At 53.1% G+C, this 15124-nt stretch overlaps 1 protein-coding gene across 5 annotated transcripts in view; it reads left to right on the top strand.

The window, feature by feature from the left end:
• The window catches only part of SEPT9 (septin 9), a 164559-nt gene that overhangs the window by 98649 nt on the left and 50786 nt on the right, over positions 1-15124 (top strand). For all 5 annotated transcript variants that reach the window (XM_014953219.1, XM_014953230.1, XM_014953248.1 and 2 more), the window contains one exon: positions 7358-8017. In XM_014953219.1, the coding sequence (XP_014808705.1) occupies positions 7358-8017 (660 nt within the window). The remainder of the gene's footprint in view (positions 1-7357; positions 8018-15124) is intronic.

Genomic DNA, 15124 nt, shown 5'->3' with positions numbered 1-15124 from the left:
TTGTGCATAAACCATTCCTAACCTGACCCAGGATGGCATCAGAGTCCTGCTACAACCGCAGATTGTTGTTATATTTATGTATATGTATTTATATGTATGTATTGCAACAAGTTTGGTTTATTGGTAAAAGAAAGGTGTGAAACCTCCTGGCGCAAGCACAGGGAGGGCATCCAGCAACCCTGACTTTTCTCTTACTTTGGATGACTGGTAGCTTCAGGAAAGGTGCTTTTAAAGTTTCCTGCTTTCATCTCTCCAGCTGTAAGAGGGGATCTGGGCTGTTTCGAAGCTGTTTGTGGACTCGCAAAGCCCCACCAGCGTGTGTAGCATCACTTGCTGCCTGCCCTGCTGGTGAATTCTCCATCTCAGCCCCAGGTTTTTGACCCCATGGAGGGACTCGATGCACTTGGGAATACCTTGTTGTTGAGAATGGCAAAGAGATGTCCTGCACTGACCCTGCGGCAAGGGTGCAGCTCCCTTCCCCTTCTGTTGTGGGACCTTTGGGTTTAATATTCAGCGTATATGCACCCTATAGATATATGGAGAACATCCTTCTTGTCCCTATAAGTGAGCCTTTAGTTCACTAAAATGCATCCATCTCTGCTACGGAGGGTGGCAGCTATTCAACAGCATCATGGACGGTGGGTTCAGATAAACCAAACCCAGGTGGCCCCGTGGTAACGTGGATGAACAGGCTCATTGCATTCGAGTTGGGCCAGAAAACCGCTGCGAGCATCCTGCTGCCTGGTGACAGGGGTCTGGGAAGCTTTAAGGGCCGTGAGCGGTTAATGCTGGGTTGGGTTTCCAAGGGCTCCTTGAAAGATGAGACCTGCAGCCTCCCCCCATTTCCTCCCCAGGAACAGGAGGTGACCATCTGGTAGCAGTTTAGAGAAAGTCGGCGCGCTGAAACGGTACCATTGTATCGTGTGAAATAACGGGGCGCCTGCCTGCCCTCGTCCCATAAGGCTCTTATGTGTCGAAAAAAACCAAGAAAAGCTTTCTGTGCTTAAGCAAGCAAGCAAACGTAACCCCTGGGTTACAGAAACCACTTGAGGGGCAGAGGATGTTTAATGGGAAGCAGTTGGGCGCTGTGGCCACGGCAGAGCCCAAGGCTCCGGTTGCGAAGCGTGTCCCGGAGGAGCCAGCATCCCTTGCTGTTTATTTTGGTCTCCTCCTGAGCTCTGTGCATAGAGGTTTCCTTGTACAAAGCATCACCTCAACTGTTGCTTGGGGTATTCTGTTTAAAAAGGGAAGAAAGAAGGAGCAGATGTTCCTTCATTGACCCACCCTGGGTCCCACAGGGTGCCCGGAGTGGAATGAGCCATGGTGTAACCCCGGTGCTTCCCACTGGGACACGTGGAGCCCTTGGGCAGGAGCCACAGCCCTTCATGGCATCTGGGCACCCTTGGCTTGGCTGGGACCCCCAAGGAAGGACTCATCTTCTGGGAGAGGAGCGTGTAGATACAAGGCCTTGGTCGGCCCTGCTGCTTGCTTGTGATTTCTCTGGAAAAATCTTGGCTGTCGTATGAGCTACTGGGATTTGAACCAGACCTCTGCCCCCTCCTCCCAATCTGCAAGATCCCTAAAGAGCAGCTTTAACTGGTGGCGTGTGACCTGCTTGTGCCTGGCCATGAGGTGACCGGGAGGACGCAGCGGCCGTGCCGAGCAGACATCCCCAGCGCCACAGCACAAAATAGAAGGACACATAAATATTTTGCAGCTTTTTAGGCCCCATGCTTGCTTGGGGAGCATTCAAACTGGGGATGAAGACGTGCATTTTTTGCCCCAAAGCGCCTGGCTGGCAGGGACTGCTTTTGGGTCAAGACTGTGGGTTTTTAGGAGCTGCTGCTGTTGTGTGGAGTGGGTAGAGCTGCCTGCAGCAGGTTTGTCTTGGAAAGCCCGTGTCTTCCCCATCTGCCAGGATTAATAACGGTGTTTTTTAAAGCTGGTTCTTGCCTGGCTGTCCCTGTGGAGCGGGGCTGCATCTCGGTGATGCTGAACCAAACCCTGCTACCTCGAGGGCTTTGCAAAGGTCTGGTTCCCCAGGGGACACCACAGCTGTTCCCAGCCTGGGGAGGATGGCTGCAGGCAGAGGTTGGCAGGGGTGGAGGTTGCGTCTGAAAGGAAGTGGTTGGAAATCTCATTTTAAGGGATTTGGGGCTTTCCCTGCTGCCTTCAGTGATGGCAGATTGAGCTGGAGCTGCCTGAATTGGTTTGGAATTGGTTAAAAGGAAGTGCATGTGGATGGTTACACCGGTTTGTGCTCACGCCCCGTGGCAGAGGCACCTCCAGAGGAAGAAGAGGAAGGGCGATGCTCGGCACCTCCACCTCTTTCCCTGCCAGCTGCCTCCCACACCCGCCAGCAGATCGGATGCTGCTGGTGGGGCTGGGGAAGCCCTGCTAGCCCCGAAAATCCCCTGGAAAATACAGTGGGGATAACCCTGCAACGTGACCGTCCCACACCCTGCTCCGGACAGGGATACCTTGGCCTCAGGGTATCAGGGAGACGTGGATCTGGAGCCCTGTGGGGACCTGGAGCATCAGCCATGACTAGTGTGGGACCCCAGCACGGTGTGGTGGGAGCGGGATGCGGGGCCCTGCAGCGCTGCCCTGCCTTCGGCTCCTGTTGTTGTAAGGAATACGCCAGCTTCCCCGCAGGAAGCGGGAGGAGGGTCATCTGGAGCAGAGGCTGTTTACTTTCCTTTCTTGGCTCTGGGCAGGACAGGCTATTTTTAAGCTTTTTCTCTTTTTTCGAGAGTTGTTTTGCTTCCTGAGGTCCTTTTCTCTTCTCTGGGCGAGGAGCAGGAGAGAGATGATAGCAGAGGAGTTTGAGGGCCAGTGTCATTGGAGGTGGCATCCCTGAGAATCATGCTCATGGCAGTGGGTCGCTGTCTCAGAGGTGGAAACACAAGCCCTGTGGGTCACAGTCCCTCTCCTTTCTTGTTCATGGGATGTTTGACCTTCTCCGGGCCGTGCTGGGCTCAGGGCAGTGGCCAAATGTGTTGGCAGCACAAGCTGGGTACCAAAATCCCTGTGCAACCAGAGGCACGAGATGCAAACCCCATCCTGCAGAGAGCCCCGGGTGAAAAAGCTCACGGCTTGTCCCCAGGCAGATTGGTGCCACCATTGGGGAGGGAATGCCTTTGGGACCTGGGAGTCCATGTGAATTTGCTGTCACAAACTGTGCTGAGCCATTTCCAACCCTCTCTTGGGTTGGATGGTTCCTTTCACAGCCCCTCAGTACCTCCTCATTGCCCGTTGGGGCCACAGTGACAGCACGGGAGGCTTTATTTGGATGGCTTGGGTCTCCTGTGGCTGTAATCATGGTTTTACAGCTCTTCCTTAGGCTTTTTGAACCCCTTTGTGTCTGGGCTTTGACCTTTTTCTCCTTTTTGCAGCGGGGCCCAGAAAAGGCCTGGAGAAAAGCCATGTATGGGTGTTGTAATCAGTCCAGCCCTTCAACAAGCGCAGGCGATGGCTGTGCTCCAGAAAAACCATGCTGGTGGTGTTGGGCAGGCTTTTCCCCAGCTTGGGGTGCTTTAGAGGTTTGATGTCAATAGATAGGGCCATGCCCAGCAGCTCCAGCACTGCTGTCAATAACCCACCACTTGGTCACTGATGTCACCACTTCCTTTGTAGCAAGTGGCAGGGGGACTCAAAGGAGCTGAGATGATGGAAGTGGTTCAGGCAATGAACCCTGGAGATCAGTGGGGCTGTTCGAATCCAAAGCTCGTTATCGGGGTCAGAAGGAAATCCTCAAACCACGCAGTGTTGAGAAATTTCCAGGGAGATGTTCATTAAGGAAAGATGCTCGCCAGCATTTCCTTCGCTATCGAGTTCCTTGAGAGCATTTACTTTCAAACTATTCCTCCAGACACATCTGTCATGAGGTTATTAGGCTGCTTTGTTGAAGAGGATAAGAAGAGGCTGAGCTGGCTGGCTGGAGGAAGGACCGAGCATGTTTAAGAGCCTGACGTGGACAAAACTGAGATCCCATCCACCAGGGAGCTGGGAGCTGTATCCTCCACCGCTCTGCCCTGCCCGGCTCTGCTCAAGGCCGGGGAAAGGCTCCCTGTTGGGTCGTCCCTTCCTCTCTCTTTGTTTTCCTGCAAAATGCAAACTGGGCTTGTCTAGTGCATTGTTTTAAACTTGAGATTTTGGGGAAAAAAAATGTTAGTTTCTGAATTAAGGGTGTGATGGAGAAGGAAAACGATAGAAAAATCTGTGCTGGAGAGTCTGAGCTCCAGTGCAGTTTTGAAGACCTGAGAGTTATAGACACATTGAAACAACTCTCAAGTGTGGGACTTTTTTTAGATTAATTCTGGGGATGGTGGGGGGACTTAGACACAGACCTGCAGAGCATGAGATGTGCTGAGCATGGACCATGGGGCAGAGGTTGCCGCAGGGAGCATCTCACCTCTGCAAGCCAGAGGTGACATGGCTGGGCGGGCTCTGCAGGATGCAGAAAACAGAGCAGATCAAATAGAGGAAAAACATCTTTATTTTTCATTACTGCCTCCTTCCCTCCTCCTACCAACGTCTGAATATTTTTGAGATGCAGGACAGACCATTTTGTCACTAAGTGCCCTTCATGGGGCCCTTCCTGGGTTTACACGGTGGATGTTATGTGTTGTTCTTCAGCGCTTTCCTCTCTTCACAGCCATAAAGTGGCCGTGGTGCTGTTTCCATCAGGTGAACGCTGAGGGTGAATCACCCCGTGTGTCCCTCCCTGCCCACCCCAGCCAGGACCCCCTCCCTGGGACCCCATCCTGGGCACCCATCGCATCCCAGCAGTTCCCATGGTGGGGTCTGAACCACAACTGGGAGACGTGGGTGTGTGTCCATGCCGTGTCCGTCTGTCCCTGAGCACGGAGGGGCTTTTACCAGGTCACTAATAGTGAGCATCCTGGGGAGGGTCCTGGTCCCAGCCTCTGCAGTGCCCGTTCTGGCTGGTTTTGGATCCTCTTGTTCATATTTAACAGTTTTTGTGTGTTCTTCCCCCAAAAGGGAAAGCAGCCCAAAGCCTGTATCCTAACACTTTAGCTCCTGTATGCCTCCCCATTGCGTGGCTTCTCCGACACGTGAGTCCCAGCTCCGAGGGCCTCACTTCCCTCACCATCTCCTTTGGGATCCTTGGGAGCTGCTGCCACGGGACGGGGCCACCGTTGTCCCCAGCCCCTGCTGCCCAGGACGGTGTCAGCCACATCTGCTGCCTGCCCTGGCCAGAGCTGGGGATGGTGGGTGTCAGCAGCTGCGTTTGCAGTCTGCTGGTGGAGCAGAGCCAGGGCAGCTGCCACATGAATGTCCCCCCGTCCCACCAGCTGGACCCAGCCCAGCCAGATGGCTCCTCTCCAGCGAATGGATGTGTCTGAGGGATGAAGTGTCCCCAGGTCCCCAGACCCCCTGGCCCCACGCAGGGTGGATCGGAGCAGCCCCGTGGAGCAGAGGAGGTGCTTCCCGCATGATGGCTCTTCTCCAGCTCCACCTCAGGAGTGGCCAGGGGTGGGTGGACATCCTGGGACCAGGGAAGGCTGTGCTCCAGTCTCTCCTTCCAGCTCCTGGCATTCTGTGTGATCTCAAGCCCAGGTTTTTAAAGGCTAAATCTCAGTGATACATCCTGTTGATGTAAAGGGTGGTGGTCTTGTTACTGATGCTTGTGCCGGTCATTGGCAGCATGGCTGTCATCATACTGAGGCTGTCATCATACTGAGGCTGTCACCATGCTGGCTCAGCTTCACTTCATGGGGGCTGCTCTGGGACCCCAGGGCTGTGTCTCATCCTGCCCTGACCCTGTGCCTGCCTAGGTGCTGGGGGGCAGAGGGTGTATGGGCAGCCCATGGTGTTTGGATGGGATCATAGAATCATAGAATCATCTAGGTTGGGAGGGTCCTTAAAGATCTTCTCGTCCAATCATCAACCTAACTCTGACAAAAAAATAAATAAGAAATAAGCAATAAAAAATCACTAAATCATATTCCTGAGGACCATGTCAACCCATCTTTTGAACACCTCCAGGGATGGTGCCTCAACTACTTCCCTGGACAGCCTATTCCAATGCTGGATAACCCTTTCTGTAAAGAAATGTTTCCTAATATCCAATCTAAACCTCCCCTGGCGCAACTTGAGGCCACTTCCCCTTGTCCTATCTCCAGCAGTGCTTCTCTCCCCTGCCTGTGAAGTTCAGCCTGCATGGAGCAAGGGGTCTCCTGGGCTTAAGAGCATCTGCTTCTTTCCAGAGGCTTGGCTAGAGAGCGGTGGGAAGGGCTGCATGAGGGACATGGGGATGTCCAGGCATGAGCAAGGACATGGGCAGGCAGCTACTGGCCCTCATGTACGGCTGGGATAGGAGCATCACTCTGTGGATGGAGGTTTCCTTCAGGGATGATTTGTGCCCCCGAGCTGAGGGTCTGACACCAGCATCCATCAGCTTTCATTCCACGCTTCTGGCTCGGGGCAGGGTTGGGGGTTTCATTCTTACGTAGCTCTGCGTGCTGAGGGGGACCTGTGTGACAGGCAGAGCTGAAGGATGGGCACTCCTGTGAGTGTCACTCCACTCTGTGGGGGGACCTGTGTGTCTGCTCGACTGCAGCTGAGAGCGTGGGGTGGATCCTGCACGGTGCTGGGGCACGGCAAGGGCAGGGCTGCCACCTCTTCAAGAGTAAATTGGAACATCCAATCTGATGTTGCATCTGTCTTTCTTTGCCCCCATTGGTAAAATGGGGATGCTGCTGCTTAGATTTTAGGCTGTCCTTCCCGATGGGCTCCTTCCTTGCATCAGGGCCTCGTGTCAGTGTTTCCAAAGCACGTCGGTCTTTGGCTCGGGTGATCTCTAGGATTGGTTTTTAAGGATATGAACTTCTTCAGCTGCCACCCTTGGTTTTGTGGCTGGATTTATATGAATTTGATGCTCTCCTGGGACTGTTTTCCTGTTCCTGACTTGGATTTTGCTGGCAGCTCATCGGGAAGCCTGTGTTTATGTGCGCATCCTTCGGATGTGAGAGGGGAGGTGTTGGGAGCTGGATCACTGGCTGTCCCTGAGTCCTGTGCCCTGCTCTGCTCTGCTGTGGGGCCCTCTGCTGCCCTCTGAGCACGTGTGGGGTGCAGGGGGGATGGAGGTCAGCACGGGGATAGTTTCTGCTCTGAGATTGAATTTTCTGGCTCTTGTTCCTGCTTTGTTGCTGGGTTTGTAACTTGCTTGAAGAGGCAGAGCCTGGTCCTCAGTCCCCAGCTGCATTAAATTGTGTTATGAACCCTCACCCTCAGGAGTGGGGTTATGAGTTTCAAGCAGTGTCTGTAGGCATCTCTTGAGATGCTCAGGTGGATGGTAACTAAATTCTCAACTCCTTTTCATGTTTTCCAGCTCTGAAAAGATCTTTTGAGGTCGAGGAGGTAGATCAGTCTTCAAATTCCTCCACCCCACAAAGACGGACCCCAAACACCCTACTCAGGTCCACCGTGTCCAGCTCCACACAGAAGTTTCAGGAACTCGGCGCCAGGAATTCGGAGCCATCTGCCCGACATGCGGACCCCACAAGCCAAAGATCACCCAAGCCCTCTCTGAGGAGAGTGGAGCTCTCTGGACCCAAACTGGCCGAGCCGGTGTCCAGAAGAACAGAAATCTCCATTGACATCTCATCCAAGCAGGTGGAGAACTCCACCTCAGGGCTGTCGAGGTTTGGCCTCAAAAGAGCAGATGTGCTGGGGCACAAACCCCCCGAGCCCACCCCACGGAGGACTGAGATCACCCTCGGCAAGCCCCAGGAGCCGGGTCTCCGGAGGGTGGAGGCGCCAGCATCAAAGATCCCCGAGATGCCCCAGCGAAGAGCTGAGACAGCCAACGCTCCTGTGCCCGACACGGCCACCAAGCGCGTGGAAATTCAGGTAGCGAAGGCTGCCGAGGTCCCAGCCCCACCGGCACGGCAGGCAGAGAGCTCCGAGCCTCCCCTGGCCCCACAGCCTCCCCAGGCAGAGCCAAAGCCACCGCCAGTGCTGATGGAGAGCCCACCAAAGAGAGAAGAAGGTGAGTAGAGCTGCTTGGGTGAAACGCTGATACCTTTGTGAAAGGCTGATACCTTTGTCCCCTGCTGTGGGGATGCCAAGTGTTGTGTTCTGCTCTTTCAGCTCCGGTGGTGATGCCTTTTGAGGCTAGTCTTGGGTCTGTGCTCAGATATGTCTACATACGTGGCTGTTACTCTGGGGCTTATCTTGGCTGAGAGAGCTGTCAGTTTGAATAAAAACCGCTATCAAGCCTATAAGGAAATTAAAAAGATAATGCCAAAAGCCTGTGTGCTTGCAGAAAATGACACTTCTGCTGGCTCAGGCCCCGTGTGTGATGCCACCCGTGCAGCATCTAGAAAAGCCTCTGAGGTGCTGGAGAGGCGGTGGCTGTGGAGGCGTTGTTGTGATGGCTTGTTGTTTAGTGTTGTTGCTCATGGTTGTGGGGCAGAAACCGCCTCTTCATTAGCAAGAGTCAGCGTTTTTTTGGCCTTGGAGCCAAAGTCTAATAACATCATGGACCAGAGCCACTATTAAACTGGAGCCCTGGCTTATATTAGCTCTATCTTGTTTTCAATTAATCCCGTATTAAAGCCAGCTTCCCTCCCCCGCCAACCGTCATTTATTCTCCCTGATGTTTTGGAGATATTTTTTTCCTCTCTTCTGGTCTGTTTAATTATTTTTCCATTCCCCATCACCCACAAGCTCTCTCTGCAAGGGATGCAGCGGTCGGATGGAGGGCACCACCTCCCCGCCCTGTCCCTCTCCTCGGGGGTTGTGGGATGGTGTGTGGTAGCTTAGCAAGGACCTGGGAGGTCCATACCTGGCCCTGGAGCTGGACCACATGCCCTTGTCTCATCCCACCATGGGATGGACCCCTGTTCCATCTCCTCTCCCTGGTCACAAAGCAGTAGTGGGGTCTGCCAAGAGGCTGGCTTTTGGTGTGTGTGCATGGTCTAAAATCAAATCAGGAGTCAATGGTGGAGCTGATACCAAAGCCATAAGACTTGTGTGGGTTTCTCTCACTGTGCATGTGTATGGCTTAGGTGTGGCTTTTCTGAGCTGGGTTTTAAAGAGTGGACAAATCCCTCCAGGAGGTTGTTCCATCTCCAGCTCTAAGATCCATCCCAGTGACAGGGTCAGCCTGGGGCACCCAACTGTCCCCAGCTGCCATGTGTGTGTTGCCCAGGAGGCCTGTCATCTCCTGTGGGTGGGTGCTCGGCCTCATCCTGCTGCATTTGGGCTGCTCTGAGCTTCCCAGGCTCTGAGGCACAGATGGTTAGGCACTTTAAGAGCAGAAGACCATCTAAGCTGCTGAATCCCCCAGCTGCCTGGGAGGGAAAGGGAGGGCCCTTTGCATCAAAAAGGACTCCAGGAGCCCAGGACAGCTGCTGGGGATGAGTTTTACCCAAGAGCCCAGCTGTCTGGGGGCTGCCTGGCAGAGCAGCCAGCCCTCGGTACTGGTACAAAAGGGGCTTTCAGTCTAAATGCCTCCAAGAAGAGTCAGGAGACAAAGTAGAGGGGGTAGGGAGGGCTCTGGCTCCTTCTCCCTCCGTGTCAGCACGGATGTACAGCCCAGAGTCACTGCCAGGGCCTGTGTCCCCTTCCCAGTTGTCTCCAACATCCTCCATCGCCATGACTCGAGGTTGCCCTGGGCTACTGTCACACAGGACCCTGTTTTGGGACGTTCCTCCCCGTGGTCCACAACACCCACCCTGGGGTGATGCTGGGTGGGTGGATGCTGTCTCTTCTTGTCACTGGTGTAAGCCTATGGAGGAGTTTTTGGGAGGCTGCACAGGGACCCTCAGGGAGCCCTGTGGGTGACCAATGTGCAGGCACATTGCTGGTGCTTTCCAGGTCCAATGCACCTCTGGCCCCACCACATGCCCCCAAGTGAAAATGTCGGCTCCCTGATGCCTGCAGCAGAGGAAACATACAGTGTGAAGTCCTGCTCCCTCGTGCTGCTCCCAGGGTTTGGGGCACCCAAGAGATCCTCCCATGGCACCACACACCCGTCAGTCCCGTTGCCCGGTGGCTTTCCGGTGCAAACAGCTGAGCAGGGGATGCAGGCAGCTGCCTCCAGCTGCCCTCAGCCCTGTGCTGGGAGCTGCTTTCTCCCAGCTGCTGGGGCTCAGCTGCCTTGCCATTAACCCCTTGTCCCGCTGCCAGAGGTATGCAGGAGAGCGTGTTGAGCAGGAAGAGGCCGGTCGGAGGAGAAAGGCAATCACTGAGAGAGCTTGGCAATTCAGAGCAAACCACAAAGGAAAGGAGTAATTATAGCACTGAACTTTATTAGGGTGGTGTGGCTGGTGGCGTGGGCTGAGCCCTCTCTGGTGCCGTGGTTCTCAAGGTGCAAGGAGGGCAGGAGGTGTCTTCATGGGGCAGAAGAGCAAGAAATACTTCTCCCTCTCCCTGTTCTCCCTCTCTGAGTCCTTCTTATACTCTCCTGCATGTTTAACGTTGAGTTGGGCCATTGGTGATAGGGAGGTGGGACGTGGATGCACATCATGGGTGTGATGTCCCACTGCACCAGCATCCTGGGCAAAGCTGGACTTCGTGTCCCTAAGGTGGCTGGTGCTTCCCAGCTGGGAGAAGGAGATGGAATGGGATGACCAGGCAACGTGGAATGCTATAGTCGGTCGTGCAGAGAAATCTGAGCAGGGTTGCACAGTGGGTGCAGGCAAGGGGAGAATATGCAAAGGGCAGAAAGAGGCACAAGCAATTAAAAATAAACATTAAAAAAGGTGAGGGGAAGTGCTGTTTTGGAACTCGCAGCCTCAGACACTGCAGGAAGCTGTCTTTAATATGTAGGACTCACAAATCTTAGTCTTATTGTGACTAATCCTGCCGCATCCTCCTGCCTCAGCGTCCCCTCCCACTGGTGCCCCCCGTTGCCGACACTGGTGTTGGGCATGTGTGGTTGAACATGTTGTTCTTCGATTGTTCTTCATGCCTTGCAACCCGGTGGTGGTCAGGGGTGGGAGGGAAGACGTTGTTCATCCCAGAAAAGTTAGTTTTCCACATCAGTTTAATACTTTGTCTCTGCTCTCCCCAAATCTGAACCTGTTTGTACTTGTGGTGAAGGCTCAGTTCTGGGATCTCAGGTGATGGATTAGAAGCAATCCCAGATGAGAAGTGAAAGTTTGATCTGATGATCCTGTTTGTCTCCGCACAAGCTGCTGTGATCAGGGTTGCCCAGGGCCCCGGGGACAGCATGCTGCCAGCAAGGCAGGCTCTCTCCACCATTGTCTCCGCACAAGCTGCTGTGATCAGGGTGCCCAGGGCCCCGGGAACAGCACACTGCCAGCAAGGCAGGCTCTCTCCACCGTGGCTCTGCTCCCTGCTCCTGCCCTCTGTTTTCATGCTCTTGGCGACTGGTTGGGCCACAGTTCTCCTCCCCTGTTGTCCTTTCTTACAAGGATACTCTAGAGCTTGGCAAAATAGGAACAATGGGAATGTTCACCTAAAACTGGGACTTGACCTTCTTCTGCAGTAGCTGAGTCCTACCATGGTGATGTGCAAAATGGTCTGAACCACCTCTGAGCTTTCAGCTGTTTTGGAGTCTTTGTCCCCTTGCTGTCTGATGCCACCCTTTGGGACAGCCACATGTGGTGCCAGGCACCTCATAAAAAGCAGCAGGGTCCCCCCTCCTGTTTTGCTGTAAAACAAGCAGTGTGTCAGCGGGAGAGTGAGCAATTCAACTTTTTCATTCTTTTTTCCATCCTCAGACCCCTATGGACAGCCTTTTCTTTAGAACTCACTGTTTTAGAGGCTCCCGTAGAGCTGAACTAAAATTTAAAAAAAAATAAAAATACAGAAAAAGAAAACTTTCAGATCTTCTGAGCTCCTTGTGAAGGCTGTATCTGAAAACCAGGGACACATTGCCATGTGCTGGGGAAGCCACTGTGGGGGCTGCAGCCCAGTGCCCCCCACCAGCCAGCCCCAAGCCTCCATCCTGCCAAGGATACCAGGGATGGAGGAGCAAAGCCACCCGAGCTTTGGGGTGACTTTTCTTCTGTGCTGTCCTGCAAGGGGGACGCCGAGCAAGGGGCTGTTCTGCCTTGCTGGAGCTGAGGGTTAGAGGGATTTGGATGACAATTAACGCGGCGACGCTCCCCGCAATGAAGAGGCCAAGGCTGAGCGGAGACGCAGTGAGTAATCATTTCCAGCTCCCCGAGCTGCACCGCAATTTAACTGTACAAAGAGATTAAAGCTGTAGGGAAACATTTCCTTAAAACCAGCTGACACATTTGGGCTAGATTACGGGTAGTCTTTTTTTTTTTTTTTTTTTGTGGTCTCTAGTGCCCAAGATTACTGGTTTGTGGTGGGGTGCTGTGTGGGTGGGTGATGGTTTTTGGTTTGGTGGTTGTTGTGTGTTTAGGTGGTGCTAATTTGGGCTAGATTTCGGGGTGTTTTTTTTTTTTTTTTTTTTGTGGTGGTTGGTGGTGTTGTTATTATTTTTAACGGGAAAGCGCCTACAGCCCGAGATACTAAATGGAGGGGCTGAGTGGGAAACGCAGTCCCAGTCCGTGCAGTCAGGTGCCAAAAAATGAGATAATCTGGAAAAATGGAAACCTGCAGCGCCAGTGACTTGGAACGAAGGAGCGGGAGCATGTGAGGAGGAGATGATTGCGTCCCATCTTGGAGACGTTGCTTGATCAGAGACGCCACGTGCATGGCCTCCTGCCCGCCCGGGGAAGGGCAGCAGGGGGGTGTGGGGGCACTTTCTGCTTTCCCCCTCCCACATGGGGTGTATTTTGGGCACTGAGGATGTCAGGAAGGAGGCCAGGTGATGGAGATGTGATGGTACTTCTGCTGCACATCTTCGCCCCCCCCACCGGGAAAGCTGTTCCCAAACTCATTACATCACGTTCAGCTCCAGTCACGTTGATGCTCACGTGTCCCCTTCTTTATGGCTGCGTGGGCACAGTTTATCTGGACGCTGTCATGGTCCCACGTGGGTGCTCCAGCCACGCAGGGTCCACCCCAGCCAGCCAGCCTGTCTCCCCCCCATCTCCAGCGCAGGCAGCCAGACCCCCAGGCACAATCACACAGAGGATTCCTAATTCCTTTGCCCTGTTGGAAGTCCCTGAGGGCCCATAGGAAAAGCAGTGATCTCCCCAGTGGAGATTCATTATGCAAAGGAATAGTTTCCCATAGGAAACGTTACTGATTCCATTTCCCTTCCCTGCCTCATGTTGTTTGAGCCCAGGAGAGGGGGAACCTGTGGATGCTGAGCCCTCCTGGTGCTGGGCTTGGTGTCCTGGCAGGTCTCTTCCATTGCTGGGTTGGGTCTGTGGGCTGGATTGTGCATCCATGTTGCTTTTTGAACCTTGTAGAAATCATCTGAGGCTGAACGTGTCTCTGTAGAGGTCAAAGCCTCTTCTTCCAGGCAGAAGGTGACCAACAGCACGGCACCTAGAGCCTGGGCTCTCTGCAGGCTGGTGGGACCGGTGCTGGTTGTGTTGGGGTGTGAGCCCCAGGAACCCTCCTGGCTCTGGACCTCCAGGGATGCAGACCGGGGCAGAGAGGTGCCTTTGCTGATCTGAGAAACGTGGGTGAGGGCTCCTGCCTGCCCCTGGGTTTGTGTACGTAGAAGTGACACTGGGAGGTGCTGGGAGATGCAGCCCTGGCTGAGGGTGTTGTGCACGAACCAGACCCCAGAGTTGCTCTGTTTATCTTGTGGTATCTGCGCGTCTGGAGCCCATGGCAGTCGTGCTGGGGAACATGCTCCCCGCCCAGCAGCTCCTTGGCATCTTCAAGCTTTCTCACATTTAGGTTATTCATCCTACAGGCTGATAAGGCAAATAAAATCCGTTATCTTGACCAAGATAAAACAAAGAGTTTGCTTTGATGTCCCGCAGTAAGGCCCGGCCGCTCGTTTTGTGACTTGTCTGCTGGGGGAGGGAAGTGATGGCAATGGTGATGAACCTTCTGTAGTTAAGAAATCATTTTCTTCCAGACTATTTCTAGACCTCTGTCCCTGCCTGAGATGTTTCTGTTGGCCAATAGTCGAAGGGACACCATAGGCTGGGTGCGGTGCCAACTCTATAAACTGTGTAAGAGGACTTGAGGAACTGAATTGAGATTACAGAGAGATAACTTTGTTTTGAGAAGATCAAACATTGTTGCAAGCGAAAGAGATAACTTGACAACAAGCCAGTTGTGTTCTTTACTCCTCCAGCAAACAAACAGGCACACAGACACTTTTGTATTGTCCAAGATGCTGCGACGGAGCTGAAGTGAACGTGGCTATAAATGGAAGAAGCAGCTGGTCTTGGATTGCAGCCTGTGCTCAGACTTCTTTGGGCCCAATTTTTCTTACATCTGTTACAGGTTTTAGAGGAGGGACTTGGGGAGAGGGCTGCTTTCCTTCAAGTTAGTTGAATTTGGGCCATTCGTTTCGTTGGTCTTCTGAATGGTTCTCTGTGCAGAAGTTCCCTGGATTTCTGTAGGGTCACACGCATGAATATTTTACTCTCTTGAATTGTTTTGTTTTATTTTGGCATGAAGATAGTACTGGACATATCGAGAGACAAATCTGGACCCAAGGGTCTGATCCAAAACATTTTGCAAACAACAAAACTTTGCAGATGTTTACCCATTTGTGTAAAGCAACTAATTTTAACAAGTGATTTAAGGTTGCTGGGCCAGTTCAGGAGTGACAGCATGGGGGTTTTTGGTTGCTTGGCTCCTCCTTGACTTATCTGCAGGTTCTTCTGTATGGAAGCAGTGGGTTGGTTTTTGCATAGCAAAGGCAATTTGTACAACAGGGATGAAGAATGACTGAAACAAAGCATCTTTCAACACCTTGAAGTTCAAAGATTGTTGATGCTCTGGCAAATATGAGCATAACCTTGGATCTGTGTTTAGCTTTTCAACCCAAGAGACAGTGTCCAGGTTACGTCTGAGTTGGGAGGACTTACCAGCCCCTGGGTGTTCTCTGGCTTTCAGTGGTGTGGCTCTAGCGTGACCCTGGCTAGTGTTTCCAAGGGGTCCAAAAATATTTAGTGGGAGCTGAGCATCTACCTCCTTTGTCTCTGTGTGAATTCAACCGTTGTCCATCTATGAGCAAGACCTTTGCATGGAATGTTCCCAATGGATCCCTTGTACATGGCTTTATCCATATGCA

The sequence above is a fragment of the Calidris pugnax genome, unplaced genomic scaffold, assembly GCF_001431845.1.
Source record: "Calidris pugnax isolate Ruff unplaced genomic scaffold, ASM143184v1 scaffold9, whole genome shotgun sequence".
NCBI lineage: Eukaryota > Metazoa > Chordata > Aves > Charadriiformes > Scolopacidae > Calidris > Calidris pugnax.
Note: the sequence above shows the minus strand (reverse complement) of the source record. Positions and strands in the feature narration are given on the sequence as shown.